Genomic DNA, 15,221 nt, shown 5'->3' on the forward strand with positions numbered 1-15,221 from the left:
TAGATATAAAGGCCTATGGGGAATTTGGTTGGAAATAAATGCTCGTATTTTTATTACGACAAGGACGTCTTTGATTATGCTTTGGGATAGAATTAACTATCTGGCTTCCTTGTGGGATTTTGCAACTGAACGTTTCAAAAGGGTTTCGTTTTCTGATCTACTGCATGATTGCATGGCAGTGCTGTTTTGATTTATTTTGTTTTTTTTTTTTCTTAGGAGGATTCCTTATGCTCCTTCTTGTTCTTCTTCTTCTTCTTAAACTTCTTCTTTTTCTATCAAAAAAGAAAAAATAAGAAGATAAAAGATCAATGAATGCAGTGGAGCCAAAGCATATCTTTAAAAATAGAAACTTTAAATTTTTTAAAATTAAAACACTAATTAATGCTTTCTTTTAATTTAATCTTTGAAAGTGAATTGTCAAGCACCAATAAGTTAATGCCACCCATTATTTTCAGTTTAAAAACTCAAAAGTATAACAAAATTATGTTGAGGGTTTGAAAAGCCAAAGAGTTCAGACTGGGCCCTTTTAAATATATAAGTATAAATTGTACCCCACATGAAAACATACCTTCCTAGAACTAGAAAGTAGAAACTATCAAAGTTAAAAACCCTATTTTCACTCATGTAATTTTGATCAAACGACGGTTTCCACATTCCAAAACTACCAATTCATATTCACTAAAACTAACAAAGAGAACACTTCTTCACTTTCATATTTCAATCAAATAACACAAAGATTTAAAAAATAAAAAGGACAAAACATTTCTATGAAGAACTCAAGGAGATGGGCCATACAAAAGGCATACAACCATTTTGTTCTGACAAGAAAAAAAAAAAAGCTCCATACAAAAAACATGAATTTTATCTCACTCACATGGAAATTCGTAATTAAATTTCATTAACAATAGAAAGAATAATAAAATTATAAACAAACTCTCATTATCCTATACAAGTTTTTTTTTTAAAATTTTGTCATATACCTACACAACGCATGTCTACCTAAAGCAAGGTCTTAAATTTCGATTTCGACTCAAATTTTGAAGCTCTAAAAGTACGGAAATTTCAACAGAAATTTCGATTTCGATGTCGATTTCGATTTGAAAAAATAACGGAATTCAGTAATAAAGCATGGAATTCTTTGTTAAGCTTTAGAAATGGTTAACAAACATAATAATATAAGTTTAAAATAGTACGTGTATCAAATATATTTAAGATAATGTACATTAAACATATTCAGTTAATACAAATGAAATTCATAAATCATTTAAATATTATTTATTATACAAATAATGATAATTTAGACATGAATGGTTAAATAAAATGTTACTGTAAGTTTATTTTTTCATATAATTTCAAAAGCACTTGTAATAATCTTTTGTTCCGACAAAATAAATAAAATAAATAAAGATAGAATTTCACTTCACTCCTAAATTTCTCATTTGAATTCTAAGGAAATTTTATTGTATAGTTAAAATTTCGGCAAGTTTCGCTAAAATTTCGAGATTTCGATAAATTTCGGATGATTCATTGAGATTCGACGGAAATTATGCAAGACAGAAATCGAATGCCATTTCGATTTCGAGGGTGACGGAAATCGGAAATTTCGACGGAAATTTCAACAATTTCGTGGAAATTTAAGACTATGCCTATAAGGCTATAACATCAACTGAAAAGTGAAGATAAATCTGAGCTCCCAAATTTTTCAAATAAAAAATAAAAATAAATAAAAAAATAAAACTCACGAAACAAAAGAGAAATTAGAAGCCCTGTTTAATCTCAATGAACAAATAAACCCAATTAGTGACAACTATGAAGTAAGAATATGGGCAAAAGCTTGACATGACACAAACAAAGGACACCTTAAATTCTACAAATGTAGTACACAACATGGCAAACATCATTTCTTCTACATAAGTACAAAATTTTAATATAAATTTAAATAAATAATTCTTATAATCATATTTTTACATAAAATAAAATGAAATTTAAACTACATTATGCCATTTAATGGGTTTATAGTCTGTTAGAGAAATACAAAAAAAGTGTCTTGAGGTAAAGGTTATCAGTGTTTGATGCATCTACACACGTATGACATAGACATCTATGTTGTTTTATAAGTGTTCATGCTACATGGCTACACAGTAATACTTAACAAGACATTAACATAATATATTTAATTACATTGAAATACATTTGCACTACTGCATGTCAGAGTATGTAAAGTATGAAGAAAAGGAGTCTCAATGGGACCACAACTACATACCAAAACAAGGTTTCAGCTACGGTTATCCTAGAATACGAAGTTGCAGTTCTAACCTCATTCACAAAGAAGCTTATGGAGAGGCAGTTGTAAGTTTGTAACACCCTTTTTTAAATAAAGTGAAGGATTTAACTATGAGATAGAAAGAGGATTAAAATGAAATGCAGACATCAAAGTAGAAATCAGTGAATCAAAGCTCTCCAGATGTGCTGAATATGAATCAATGCACTGAAGACCAAAGCAACAGAAAGACCGCTAAATCCATAGCAAATATAGGGGAAGAAAAGACTAAATTCCTCCAACGAACAGCTTGAAATGGAAACTAAGATAAAATTTCTGGTCTTAAAAACAGAAATGCATGAATTGCACAAGAAGTTCTTTCGGGCAAAAAGCCATGCGACTTGGAGGACATAATACCTCTTGGTCAAAACAAAAAGATTGCAGACTGGATGTTCCTGCCCCACCATGCCTGGCCCATTACCTTAAATAGAAAGAGGGTGGTATGAAGCATGGGAAACAATCCAAGCAGAGAAAGCATATGAGCATTAGTCACATAAACTGCCCGCACAAAACACCAATATCATGTCACAAAGCCTTGTTGGGCCTTCTCATCATCATTGCAATTTATCCGGGGAGTCTTGTATGAACAAAAGCCTTAACATTGCAAGAAGCCTTGGCCTTCCATATTAACTCTTTCTAGAAGGAAAGAACTATCAATCAAGGTCTGGCCCAGATACAGGAGGGGGGAAACACTTAACAGGAAAATTTACTAGAGCCTCCTACCAAAAGAGGAGAATATAAGAAAACTAAACTCAGGGACCTCGCTGGCCATTAGGATGATGAAAGAATTAAAGAGATGACTCCAAAACCAGAAATAGAAGCATCATGAATGGTGAAAAGGTCATATAAATGAAAAAATATTCGCAAAATCATTGAACATCCCCTTTCCACAAATCCTCCCACGCTCAGGTTTCTGATTCATCACATCAAGCTGCATTGAGACAAAGGAATAAATGTGGGATAAATTAGTGAGATAAATTTCTAAGGACTAGCATGGTAACATATCGCAGCTCTCACCCCCCCCCCTCCCCAAAAAAAAAAACCTCACCCTAAGTCCTCCTTGGCATCCCAAACATTCCATTGGAGCCCAGACTTGCTCCCGATCACCTTATACAAAAGGAAAAGAATAAAATGCCACCAGCCCACCACCTACCCCACCCAAGAAAAAAAAGACAAAAAAAAAAAAACAGTAATACTGGCATTCTCCATGCCAGACCAAAGAGAAGTTTCTAGTCTAAGGAGAAGTTTTTTAGACACTGGACTCCTATTCCCATATCCAACCTCAGACCAAGGCCTCCCCACAATCTCCCAACTAACCAAATAATCTTTCCACAATTCTCCACATCAGACCAAAGAGAATCTCTCGTCAACTTTTTTCATTCTCTTAGCCATGCCAATAAGGATCTTAAAAAATAGCAAAACATAAATAGAAATGCTAAACAAACAAGTTGAGACTAGAGTAATACAACAGCCTAAAGAAAAGCATGCACACTTCCTCCCATCTAACCTCTTTGCAATTCCCTCCACAACAAGAACCCAAAAAAAAGTACCAAGAGGATTGCCCTCAAATGGAAACCCTACATAAGTCAAAGGCCACTCCTGCAACTAGCTAAGGCGGCATAATGAGAAACATAGAGCAAACACAAAATTGAACCAACCAAACTAGAGTTAGATTAATAAGTCCTAACTCATATATTTACAGCATTCATATAGCAGGAGAGCTATTCAATTCTGATTGGAAAATACTTCATCTTGTGGGCTATGGTTAATAACCCAACTCAGGTGTTTCAGTCCCAATCATGGTTACCAGAAAAAACAACATCCTAGCAAAACACGTATTGGTACGAACATTCAAAAACATGGAATATTTTCGTTATGGAATGCTAAATCTAATGATCCAGAGTTTTAGTTCAATTTTTACATAACTTTTTAGTAGTTAAAAGTGCAGAATCATCACATTCTAATTCTATTTCTATCATTAGTAATCTATTTCTCAACAGAAAATTTCTTCTACATTTAAAAACACCTCAACATCCTCTCCAAAATATACAATAGACATTACACTTTTTCACCATTATATCTATTTCTGTATACCCCTAAAGCTCCATATTTTAGAGCATTTGACGTAGCACAATCCCATTCCTGTCTCACGTTCTAGGTAACATTGGTCCCAATCAGTTTGGGATTTTAAAGAAAACATACATACTATATTAAAAGCCCAATCTAGGGTTACATATGTAGCTAGTAAACACAAAAAATACAATCAGCGTGTGTGCACTGAAGAGATAAAATCAGCGTGTGTGCACTGAAGAGATAAAAGCTTTGCTTCACTGCCAGATTGCCAGGCGAATATGGAGTGGGTGCACAATGATCACATGAGCCCAATTTTTCATGTGAGACAGGCTCTGTGTGTGAGAACAACATACACTAAAAATCTAAGATTCTTTATGTGAGAAAATGGCAATATACTTACATACAAGGAGGTGGACCTTCGCCTTCTGGTTCCAACTTCCGCCATTCATAAGGCTTGGCAGCTGTGTCCAAAGCCCAAACATCAGCTAAAGGCCGTTTTCCTGGACACACATGCAGCAAAAATATTATTCCTTTCCTATCTATTGAAGATCTCAAAATGTCATTTAAGCACATGCAAGATGAACCTAGATCAGGGAATGACTTACCATCATTACCCCCAATAGCCATGAGATATCTCTGCCCCACCAACGCCATAACATGTCCATAACGAGGCCCAGGTCCAGGGCCTTGAACAACCACCCTTCAAGAAAATTAACATGTGATTAATGAATAAAAATGAAATAATGAGCAACCACATCCAACAGATGTCAAACCTATGCCATCGTGGCCGTTGTTGTGTAAGGTCAAGCACATGGAGATCCTCTGCTGACAAACCAGCTGGACCAATCCCACCCTGCATTGGATTAACCAAATACATTTGGCAGTCAATAATTAGTGTACGATAATAACTAAATGATAGATTGGGCAATAATATAAGATTATCAGATATCCTTATGTATATCAACCTGAATGACAACCATAGTTCCCACAGCAGTTGCTACATGTGCTGCCCTTGGTGTGGGTGGTTCTCCAAAAGGAGTGATCCTGCAAAGTAAGTTCATTAAAGTCCTGAACATCCCATGCTCATCCAGAACAAAAACCCAGCCATATGTAAAGGCACTAAAATATGCAGATTTGCAAGCTATTGAGTCATCTGCAATACATACTTACCTCGACCATTTATTTGTCAGCACATCATAACAGTGCACATCAGCAGTGGCACCTGCTAGTCCTGCAATTCATGTACAAACCTCAAAGGTCATAATAGTTCAAAGCATTTAAACATATTATTATGGAACTCAATAAAGATTTCTTCTGCAGGAAAAAATTTAACGGAATGTATTGTCCCTCTCTCATGCTATTCCACAGTTGCAGCCCAGCAGAAAGTGAAGGATGTGCCTATGTAAACTTCCATAATTAAATGCAACCCTACTGAGATGACGTGAATCACTTGGGTGTCAAGAAAAAATATGCTTCCTTTGCATCATAAACAACAATAAATGAACCCAAAGGCATGAGTGGACTTACTTTGACTTCAAGAAAACCAAGGTACTCGCCACTATAAAGGAGAGCAATTGTCACTAAAATAACTGTGGATTTATGATTTCTTAAAACAAAACTAAGAATAAAAATGAGTAAATAGCCAAAATATGCAGATTGAACCACAGATTATCAACAAAATTAGGTTACATATGCACCTGAATTACCAGGGAGTTCAGAACTTCAAAACAATAAAACAGAACAGAAATGAAAATTGAAAACAAAAGAATCAGAGTAAATTCAATCAATTGGGCTTCTAAAGATATATTCTCCCTACATTAAAATTTTAATTATTTTTCAAATAACCATCATGGACATTTACTTTCAATTAACGGCCTTCAACAATCCTAGGGTTCCTGCACCATTAGAATCCCCGGTGTTCATAACTATAAAATAATCAACATTTCTTCACTCATAACACCACTAAAAATATGCGACTTGAGTAAAGGTTTCAACAAGACATGAGTTCAAACCAAAAACAGAATTCATGTTTCTCAAGCCAAAAAAATCCACTAATAACAAATAGCCAATACGTGGAAATCTTGTGTTTACAAATATTTTAAAGAATCGAAGCAGAAGACATACGAATGCCAGCACTTCCCGCTGACGATGGAGTCCCTGAGGCTGCAGAATTGCCCTCAAGAGCAGTTGCACCACCGAATAAAATCAGCCTCGGTCCAATGTACCCCGGTGTCCCTTCCTCCCCAACTGCCGCCACTGCCGTCAAGGTGTGGCCACACCTAGGCCCCGGCCCATCCTCCTTCTTCTCTATAATCGCGTTCACCACCGAGTACGTCGGGGCATGCCTCGGCCCTGCCACCGGGCTCTGTTGCTGCACCTGCCCAGCAGTCGGCTGCTGCTGCTGCTGCTGCTGCGTCTGCGGTGGCGGCTGCGCGGGAGACCCCCCACCTCCCGGACCCTGCTCCCCCAGCTGCTCCCGCTCCATCGACGCCGCCGGAGGCGTAGCGCTGAGGTCCTGCACCGCCGGATCGTGATCAGTCTCCGGCACCATTGACGAATCCACATCCATCCCTCGAAACCTTCGATTCGAATCCTACAACAGAGATCGGAGCTAGAATTGCGAACAGTTCACATTCCTGATCATGTCGAAACACCCAATAATTCCAACCCCACCCCGAAGATTATACAGTTGAGAATCGAAACCCTAGCTCAGATCGTCTAATTCTATTCGAAAACCAAAGATTCCAGAGAAAATTTTGAAGAAAAAGAGAGAATAATTTTTAGGTTTTCCTTTTCCTCCCTTTCTCTCTCTACCCTCGAAGCTTTCGAGGAATAGAAACGGGTCGGGAGAAAAATCTCTCTCTCTCTCTCTCTAATCTCACTTTCTCTCTCTAATTCTCCCCCTCCACCAATCCCTCTCCCCCCAATGTCTCACTTTCGCTCTGTATATTTTTTTTCCTTTCCACGCATTTGTTTTGTATTCTCGCGCTCTCCCTCTCTAGGTTATTGTGTTGTATTTGGTATTGGTAATTGGTATTATGTCGCTCTCTCTCCTCTTTCTCTCTCTAGAATGGTGGTGGTAAATTTTATGTTGTGTTATGTGATGACTGACTTTCATCAACCGGCTCTGTGGTCGTTAGCCGCCGTCAGATGGGTGACGAAGGAGTCTGGGTTACCGGATAAACCGGTCGCGGGGCTGGCTATTAACGGTGATCACCGGTTCCTACTTCGACGGAGCTTTGCCTGTGTGTCCCTTATTGGGGGAAGGGAAAGGAAAAGGCCGCGCGACGCGCGACTGCGGCCGCCACGCGCCCTCAAAGCGCGTGGCTTCGTTTGGCTTTGCAAAGCACCTATGACGTGAGAGCTCGCTAGGATGCTTAACATGTATTTGTTCTCTTCAAAATATGGAAGGATCGTGTTACACCCCGGCCTCTTTTTCCAAAATAATATTTCTTGTTACAAAAAATCTCATTTGAATTTACTAACATATCTAGACGCTCCTGTTACTTTCTTAAACTTCATTTCAAACTCAAAGATTAATTTTGTTTGACATATAATATAAGTATTCTACATTATGGAAAAGTTTTAAAAAGCTTAAAGGGAATGTTTGGAGTTGTGGATTATATGCTTTGAATTAGTTTAAATTTTAATAAATTTAAATGTAGTCCTATACAATTTATATTTCATTTTGTCCAAATCTGTAGAAATTCTAGTATGATTCGAGAGGCTAGAATATTTTTTTGTTGAATATGTCTTGAAGATAATATTGCTCCTCATTGAGTTTTTTGCATAGTCAATTGATTAATTGTCCTTATGCATGACGGTCAATACCAACGTATCTAGTTTAAGAACCTTCACGGTTACGTAGAAGTGTGTCTCAAATATAAAAATCGTTTGTGAAACTAAATCCAACAGTTAAGAGCAAAGTTATTCATCTAACTCCGCTTTTGATAGCATAGAGTTTGAACCTTTGATTTGAATTTATGTGAATATGAACAAAATACTTTATCAAATTATATTGAATTTCTTGTAAAACTCATACAAGTCTAAGCCCATATCAAAATTCATTCTCAAGAACACTATCTAAAGTATTTAGAATTGAGGATTAACCTTGCATTTTTCATTTATAGTGCAAGGCAAAGCTCATGAACCATTAGAAAGAAAGAAAAAAAAAAAAAAAACATTGCTCCAATAATGCTTGCGTTGGGGCAAATGTTGGAGAATGTTAGTGTTTATTTGCATTTAACTTATTAGCAGGATTGTTGTTGCTATTATTATAATTATCATAATCATCACCATCATCAGTAGTCTTATTGTCATCATTAGTATTTTATTATTAACGTTAATACAATTATTATTAGTTTTTAACCTAATCTTAAATCTAAAGACAAATTTTTATTAAATCTCGATTTTTTAGTCAATTCATTTATAAAATATCGTGAAAATTCTCTTATCATATAATGCAACATAATTTATTGCATGAATAAGAAACAGTTGATTAAAAAACTCTAAACAAACATTATGTCCTTTTATTAGTGTGCAAATCTGGTTTTTTATCAACCACCGCACCTATAAAATTGCAAAAAGCCTTTTAACACCAAAAATCAAGCCTCAACTATTGGCTATTTATCACCTGTAACCAAGAAAAAAGGAGTTTGGGAGACCATCAATGGCCAAAGAAAGCATTCTCCAATGCTTGAGTTAGAATCGAGATGGAGTAACTGTAGGCAATAATAATTATTGACATGGTATTTTATCTTTCTCTTATAGCTTTTTATATGTCTCATCCTCGAATTTTAAAAGCCCAAATCAATAGGGGTTATTTGACATTTTGGGGGGGGGGGGGGGGGGTTGACATAAGTTATGTCTCTTCTTCCTTTACTCCTTCAATAGTCGTAAAGCCCCCTAATTTGAGGGTAAACTGACGAATCTCCTTTACTAAATTTGTTAGCTTTGGTGTATTCCCTAGAGAGAGGGTGAATTAGAATTTTAAAATTAATTCCTAAGTTAAACTAGATGTAAGTAGAATATCACAACCTAGGGTCTTTCTATACAATCTCAAATGCGCAGATAGATATAATATGCAGAAATTTAAATCATGCGCATCATTCATACTACAACATACATGTGCGATAAATATAAACTGTGGAAATATAAACAGACACACGATATGTTATCGGGGTTGGGTCAATACTGCCTACGTCCTCGCCTCTAGCTCGCAAGCCCAATGATTCCACTAAAACTCACTTAACGAGTGGAGCAGCACCGATTATAACTAGGTCAATTCAAGAGACTAACTTCAACCAACACACCTTACCAGGATGACGCACCTAGCTTTCCTATCCGGGTCTAAGCCAATCCAGGGCTATTCAACAGGGATAGTCCCCCTCTTCAGGCCCACGCCTGGAATACAATAAATGTGTATAAATTTTGTACACGAAAATAAGCTTCTTACATAAGCAGAAATGTACCACTACGCACAATATAATTAATGCACCTCAATGATGTATGAACTATAAGCTCGGTACTCTAATGTGTGTTAAGCACTCAAATAAGTATAGATAATCAATTTAGATCAAGAGTGTATATCAAAGCAAAATTTGAAACACAGTATATGAATATCACAAAATCATATTAAGGTTTCAAATATGCTTAGCAAGATGATTCAAACAAACTTAACAAGATGTTCCCAATATACTAAGCACAAGGAGTATTTGAATGCAAGCTTTGAAAAATGATTTTGCACACAAAATATAGGCTTAGGTGTCTTGCAATGACAATACAAGAACCACAACCTTTTAAGTCTTCCCACACAAGATTTATCAAATGAAATTGGTGGAAGAATTTTAAGCTTTACTCTCAATAATAAAATCAAACAATAAGCACAACAAATGAGAGTATGAACAAATGAGGATTAAGCACAAGCACTCTGAATATACTCACAACACTTGAAAGATCAAGGAAAACGAAGTTCTGGAGTGTTTGGGAGTAGTATAAACTAAAATAGGATTTTTGATTTTGAGAGAATTTGACCTTAATTATTTTTGTTAATCCTTGCTAATTGTTGCAAATGAACAGGTATTTATAGGCAAGGAGGATTTTTTGACCGTTGGAGACTAAATGGGGATAATTAGAAAAGTTTAAAACAAGTTTAATGAAATTCACCCATTTTACCCCTTTTAAAAAATCAGTAAAAATATTTTAACCCAAGAGGTTCGGGTGTCCGGCCTGAGGTTCAAGTGTCCGAACAGACTCAGTCACAAAACCATTATTTAATGGTCTAGGTGCCCGAATTGAGGACCGGTTGGCTGAACCAAAGTTAGTAGCTAAATGTTCGTAGGTTCGGGTGCCCGGATCCAAGTTTGGTTAGCCGAACTGACCAATTCGGTCGCCCGAGGCCATAATAATTGTGAAGGTTCAGGTGCCCGGATAGTTGAAAAGCATTCTGACACATGTTCGGGTGCCCAAGGGAGATACGCTCAATATAGGTTCGGGTGCCCGAAACATGAAGTCAACATGTTGACTTGTTCGGTCGCCCGAGTCGTTTTACACGACTTGGGTTCGGTCGCCCAAAACCTCTCAACCTTTTCCAATTAAATCCAATTTTGCCTTATTTAATTCCTCAGATATAATAAGTGATGTTGGGGACTATGCTAAGTGTTGTGCAAGGACCTAGGGGTCGATCTAAGGTCATTTTGCTTGCCGAAAAAATTCGGCATATCCCTAAGGTCAAACTACGGTCTTGAGCTTTAGTTCCAACATGCATGTCATGCATTAATTATTACGGACCGTTCCTATATTACTATTACAGACCCAAATTGAATGATAATATAAATTACAACATCAACTAATCTTCAAAGTCTTCAGGCTTCAAGCTTTCACGTGCCATCAAATATGAACTTACCAATAAGAACTTGCACACCAACTTGAAAGTCATCAAATACAAAGAGTATTTGTCATTATCAAAACTAGGAATGACCCATAGGGTCAACAAAATGACCTTCAAGCCCTTATGGAGCATAGGATGATTTTTTAAGCACATCAAATGCCCTCTACTCCTAATCTCTAGAGGAAAATTTTCAAGTTTAGGAGTAAGTTTCTTACCTTGAGAGTTCCTTTTTGCACATTAAGTTTCTTATCTACAGAGTTCTTTCTCATGCTTTTTTTTTCAAATGGTTGTGTGTTTGTCTCCATTTGGGCCTATCTGGCCTTGTGAGCATGACCATTTTGCCAAGTATATTCAAGTGGGCTATTTAGCTTACGCTTCTAGGCTATTCGTCAATGTTAACACCTTGGCTTCAAGGCTATTTTCCAAGGCTACCATGTTAGTGTTTGCACTCGAGGTGGTTTGCTTTTCAAATCTATTGCCCAAGGTTTTTTTTGGCCTATTATAGTTTATCATTATACCAAATTGGCCTATTTGGCCTTTTGTACTTAGCCATCCTAACAAGTAGGCCTATTTGGCCTCTTAGTCTCTTCTTTTACCCCCTTGGATTAATAAATTTCTAAAATCATATATCCTATTAGAGCTAATAGAAACCTAACATAAGGCGTTGTCCTAGAGCTAACAAAATCCAATACATTTCTTGAAGATGTTAATTGAAATATGATAGTACATTCCTTTAGGACTTCCCCTTTTTCGCCCCATAAAGAAAAGGTCTTGGTCTTACAAGTATGGACTTGACACATCCGAGAATAATGAATTGAATTCTTCCAATAACATTATTTTAGCAATCTTAAATACTAAAGTAATTCTTTCATACATAAATTTACTTGATGCTTGAATCAAATAAATTACGAAAAGATTAAAAATTCATATGCACGTATACACACCATAGTATATCATAATAAAATTATGTTGCAAGGATTATGCCTACATGTGCAATGCAATTGTCATGAATTCAATGTAATTATTAGACGTGTTTGACATCAAGATTTTATTGTTGCTAACTCACTTAGATGGGCACAAGTACCTTTTTTTTTTCAAAGGGTTTCTATCATGAGTAAACAATATATGCATGCAATTATATATTAAAAGTGGCCTCTGCCACCTAAAATAAGGAAGGAAGCATGTATTCCAATGCCTGTTATTAGGCACCATGCACATGCATGCAACAATATATTCATGGCACTTGATTTTCACAAATGATGAAAACATACACAAATCTACAAAGCTCTTTAAAAGAACTTCTGGTGAACACCCAACTAGCTGCTAGATGAAAGAGTGATGTAGGATGAGATGGATCGACCTAGTCCTACGATTCAACCCTCACAAGCACATACACTTAAAATACTATGAATTAAGAATTTAATTAACAGACATAAACATCATAAATTATGCAATATTTCACATGTTCAATGATTTTGAAAAGGTGTATGACTTGTCCAGCAATTAAATCTCAATTGGTTCTTTCACAAGGGAATCAAGTTATATGTTGAAAAGTTGCTATTTCAAAGATTCAAGAATATAAGTTCTATGTTAGCAAACTAATATTCATCTAATTGATTTAAGCTAGCAAGTACCAATGTTGCAATCTTTGGATTCAAAAGGGTTATTTAAAGATGTGATTTTAATATACTAGTAAGGGTTCACAAAATATAGCAAGGATTCAAACACAAGTACTAAAGTTACCAAAAGAATTGTTTGGATGACTTGACGTTGTTCTAAATGTAGTTAGATCACACCATAGGTCATTTGAACAAGCGTTGAAGTACCAAGATAAACACAACAATGGAGGTGGGGAAATGTGGTCGTGTGGGTGTATGATGGCGCGGCCGTGTGAGTGTTGGATGTAAGGTGGTTGTGTGGTGGTGAGGGAAGGTGAATATGGAGTTGCTGGATAGATTAGTGGTCTCTCACCACTTAATCTCTGGAGAGAATGCGTAGCCTCACACTACACAATCAAATTAATTGAACAAAGCTAACAAGCTTTAGCAAAGGAAGTTCCTTTCAATATTCAATATTCAAACTTAGCTAAATTTTCAGGTCTTACAATGGAGATATAAAGACTTAGCATGGGGGAAAGGGGAGACAAGACATTAACTTCTTGCACAAGCATGGGGGGACATAGCATGAGAAAACATAAAGTATTAAACACTACACTAAATACTAACATATTAAAGACACTCCAACTTACTAAACTCACACATGCAAGCAAGCTTAATTATCTTCCAATATTAAAACTTAAATGTAAAACATAAGTCAAAGGGAGGTCAAATCTGTGTGGGGCCCAGTGGAGCCATGTGAGGCCCACAAGACTAATCTTTGTGGGGCCCAGTGGAGCTATGTGAGGCCCACAAGACTGTGTGGGCCCACATGGGTCTTGAGTTGGATTTTGTTTCCATACTTCACTTGGGGGTCTTCAAGCACGTAACATGCTTAAAATAACATATCCCAGCACAATATAAAATGAATATAATAATAAAAAATCTCCAAATCATCCCACGTGAACCTACAAAACAGATTTAATGATGGTAGACATCTAGAGGTCGTCCACGTATCACCATGTTGGCAAAGAAATGGACATCGAGAGGTTATCCACGTGTCACCATATCTGCAAAAGAAAGGGGTAAGGCATACTGATCCCCATCATCTCTCCTAGGCCCAAAAGAATTCTTCTCGGAAGAATGAGAAGTGAAGTATTGGGAGTACAATTCCGGGTTGATACGAAGGAGGTCTTCCTTAAGAATCCAGCTCCGCTCAGAAAGTGGCTTGCCTCTCCACTTAACCAAGAACTTTTGGTATGATCCTGCTCGTGTGAACATTGTCTTGTCATCCAAGATCTCTTCAATCTCATCAAGGTTCTTGGGTATGGGTAAAGGTGGAGGCAAAGGCAATTTCGGGTTTTCAAGTTCATGAGGAGCGGGGAATGGAGTAGAATCACCTACAAGGTTAGTATGGGATGATTGCACAAAAGATGTTGTTTCAAGAAAATATTTTAGATCTTCAACATTAAACATATTGCTTGTGCCAAAATCGACAAGAATATCAAGCATGTAAGCATTAAAACTAAGTTTCTTTAAAACTTTGAAAGGTATCATCTTTTTAGCATGCAATTTCCTTACCTTTCCTACAGGAATCTGCTAGGGACAAATACAAACCATAACCATATCACCCTCTAAAAATTCTTGCAACCTGCGATGTATATCAACACTAGATTTATAATGCTCATTATTCAAGTTAATTTTCATTCTTATTTCAGAGTGTAAATCATGTATGTGTTTTGCAAAAATATTAGTTTGTTCACTCACTCAAACCTATGGAGGTAATGGGTTAAGATCTATGGGCTTCTTAGGACTATATCCCATGACATCCTAAAATGGGCTAAGGCTTGTGGTCCTATTCACTAAACTATTGAATGCAAATTTGACCATAGGAAGGCATAAATCCCAAGCTATGATGTTCTCACTGATTAAACATCTCAATAGGTCCCTAAGGCTTCTATTCACCACTTTAATTTGCCAATCAATCTGCGGGTGATATACACTATAAAATTTGAGCTTGGTACCTAGTAATGCCCATACGGTTTTCCAAACATCTCTCACCCTGATCCTAATATGATGGTATCCACTTTTAAGGCCTTTCTTTAAAAAAAATTTTGACCCTACCATCTAATCAAGCATATCATCTAGTCTAGGTATAGGAAACCTATACTTGACTGTGATCTTATTGATTGTTCTATTGTTGATGCATGACCTCCAAGTGTCATTTTTCTTAGGAGTGAGGATAGCAGAGCAAACACATGGAATTTTGCTCTCCTAAATAAATTCATGTTCCCTCATGTCATTCATTTATTTAATCAACTCCTCATCTCCTCTTGGGTTGACT

At 36.5% G+C, this 15,221-nt stretch overlaps 1 protein-coding gene across 1 annotated transcript in view; it reads right to left on the reverse strand.

The window, feature by feature from the left end:
- Window positions 1-7,379, reverse strand: part of LOC131148977 (serine/threonine-protein phosphatase BSL3) — a 41,536-nt gene extending 34,157 nt beyond the window's left edge. Inside the window, exons 1-6 of the mRNA XM_058098973.1 lie at window positions 6,518-7,379; window positions 5,564-5,624; window positions 5,359-5,437; window positions 5,167-5,246; window positions 4,999-5,093; window positions 4,794-4,893 (exon numbers count right to left, since the gene is read on the reverse strand). Coding sequence (XP_057954956.1) covers window positions 4,794-4,893; window positions 4,999-5,093; window positions 5,167-5,246; window positions 5,359-5,437; window positions 5,564-5,624; window positions 6,518-6,962 — 860 coding nt within the window. The 5' untranslated portion in view covers window positions 6,963-7,379. The remainder of the gene's footprint in view (window positions 1-4,793; window positions 4,894-4,998; window positions 5,094-5,166; window positions 5,247-5,358; window positions 5,438-5,563; window positions 5,625-6,517) is intronic.
- Between the last annotated feature and the right edge of the window lie 7,842 nt (window positions 7,380-15,221).

This window comes from Malania oleifera, chromosome 2 (assembly GCF_029873635.1).
Source record: "Malania oleifera isolate guangnan ecotype guangnan chromosome 2, ASM2987363v1, whole genome shotgun sequence".
NCBI classification, from domain to species: Eukaryota; Viridiplantae; Streptophyta; class Magnoliopsida; order Santalales; family Ximeniaceae; genus Malania; species Malania oleifera.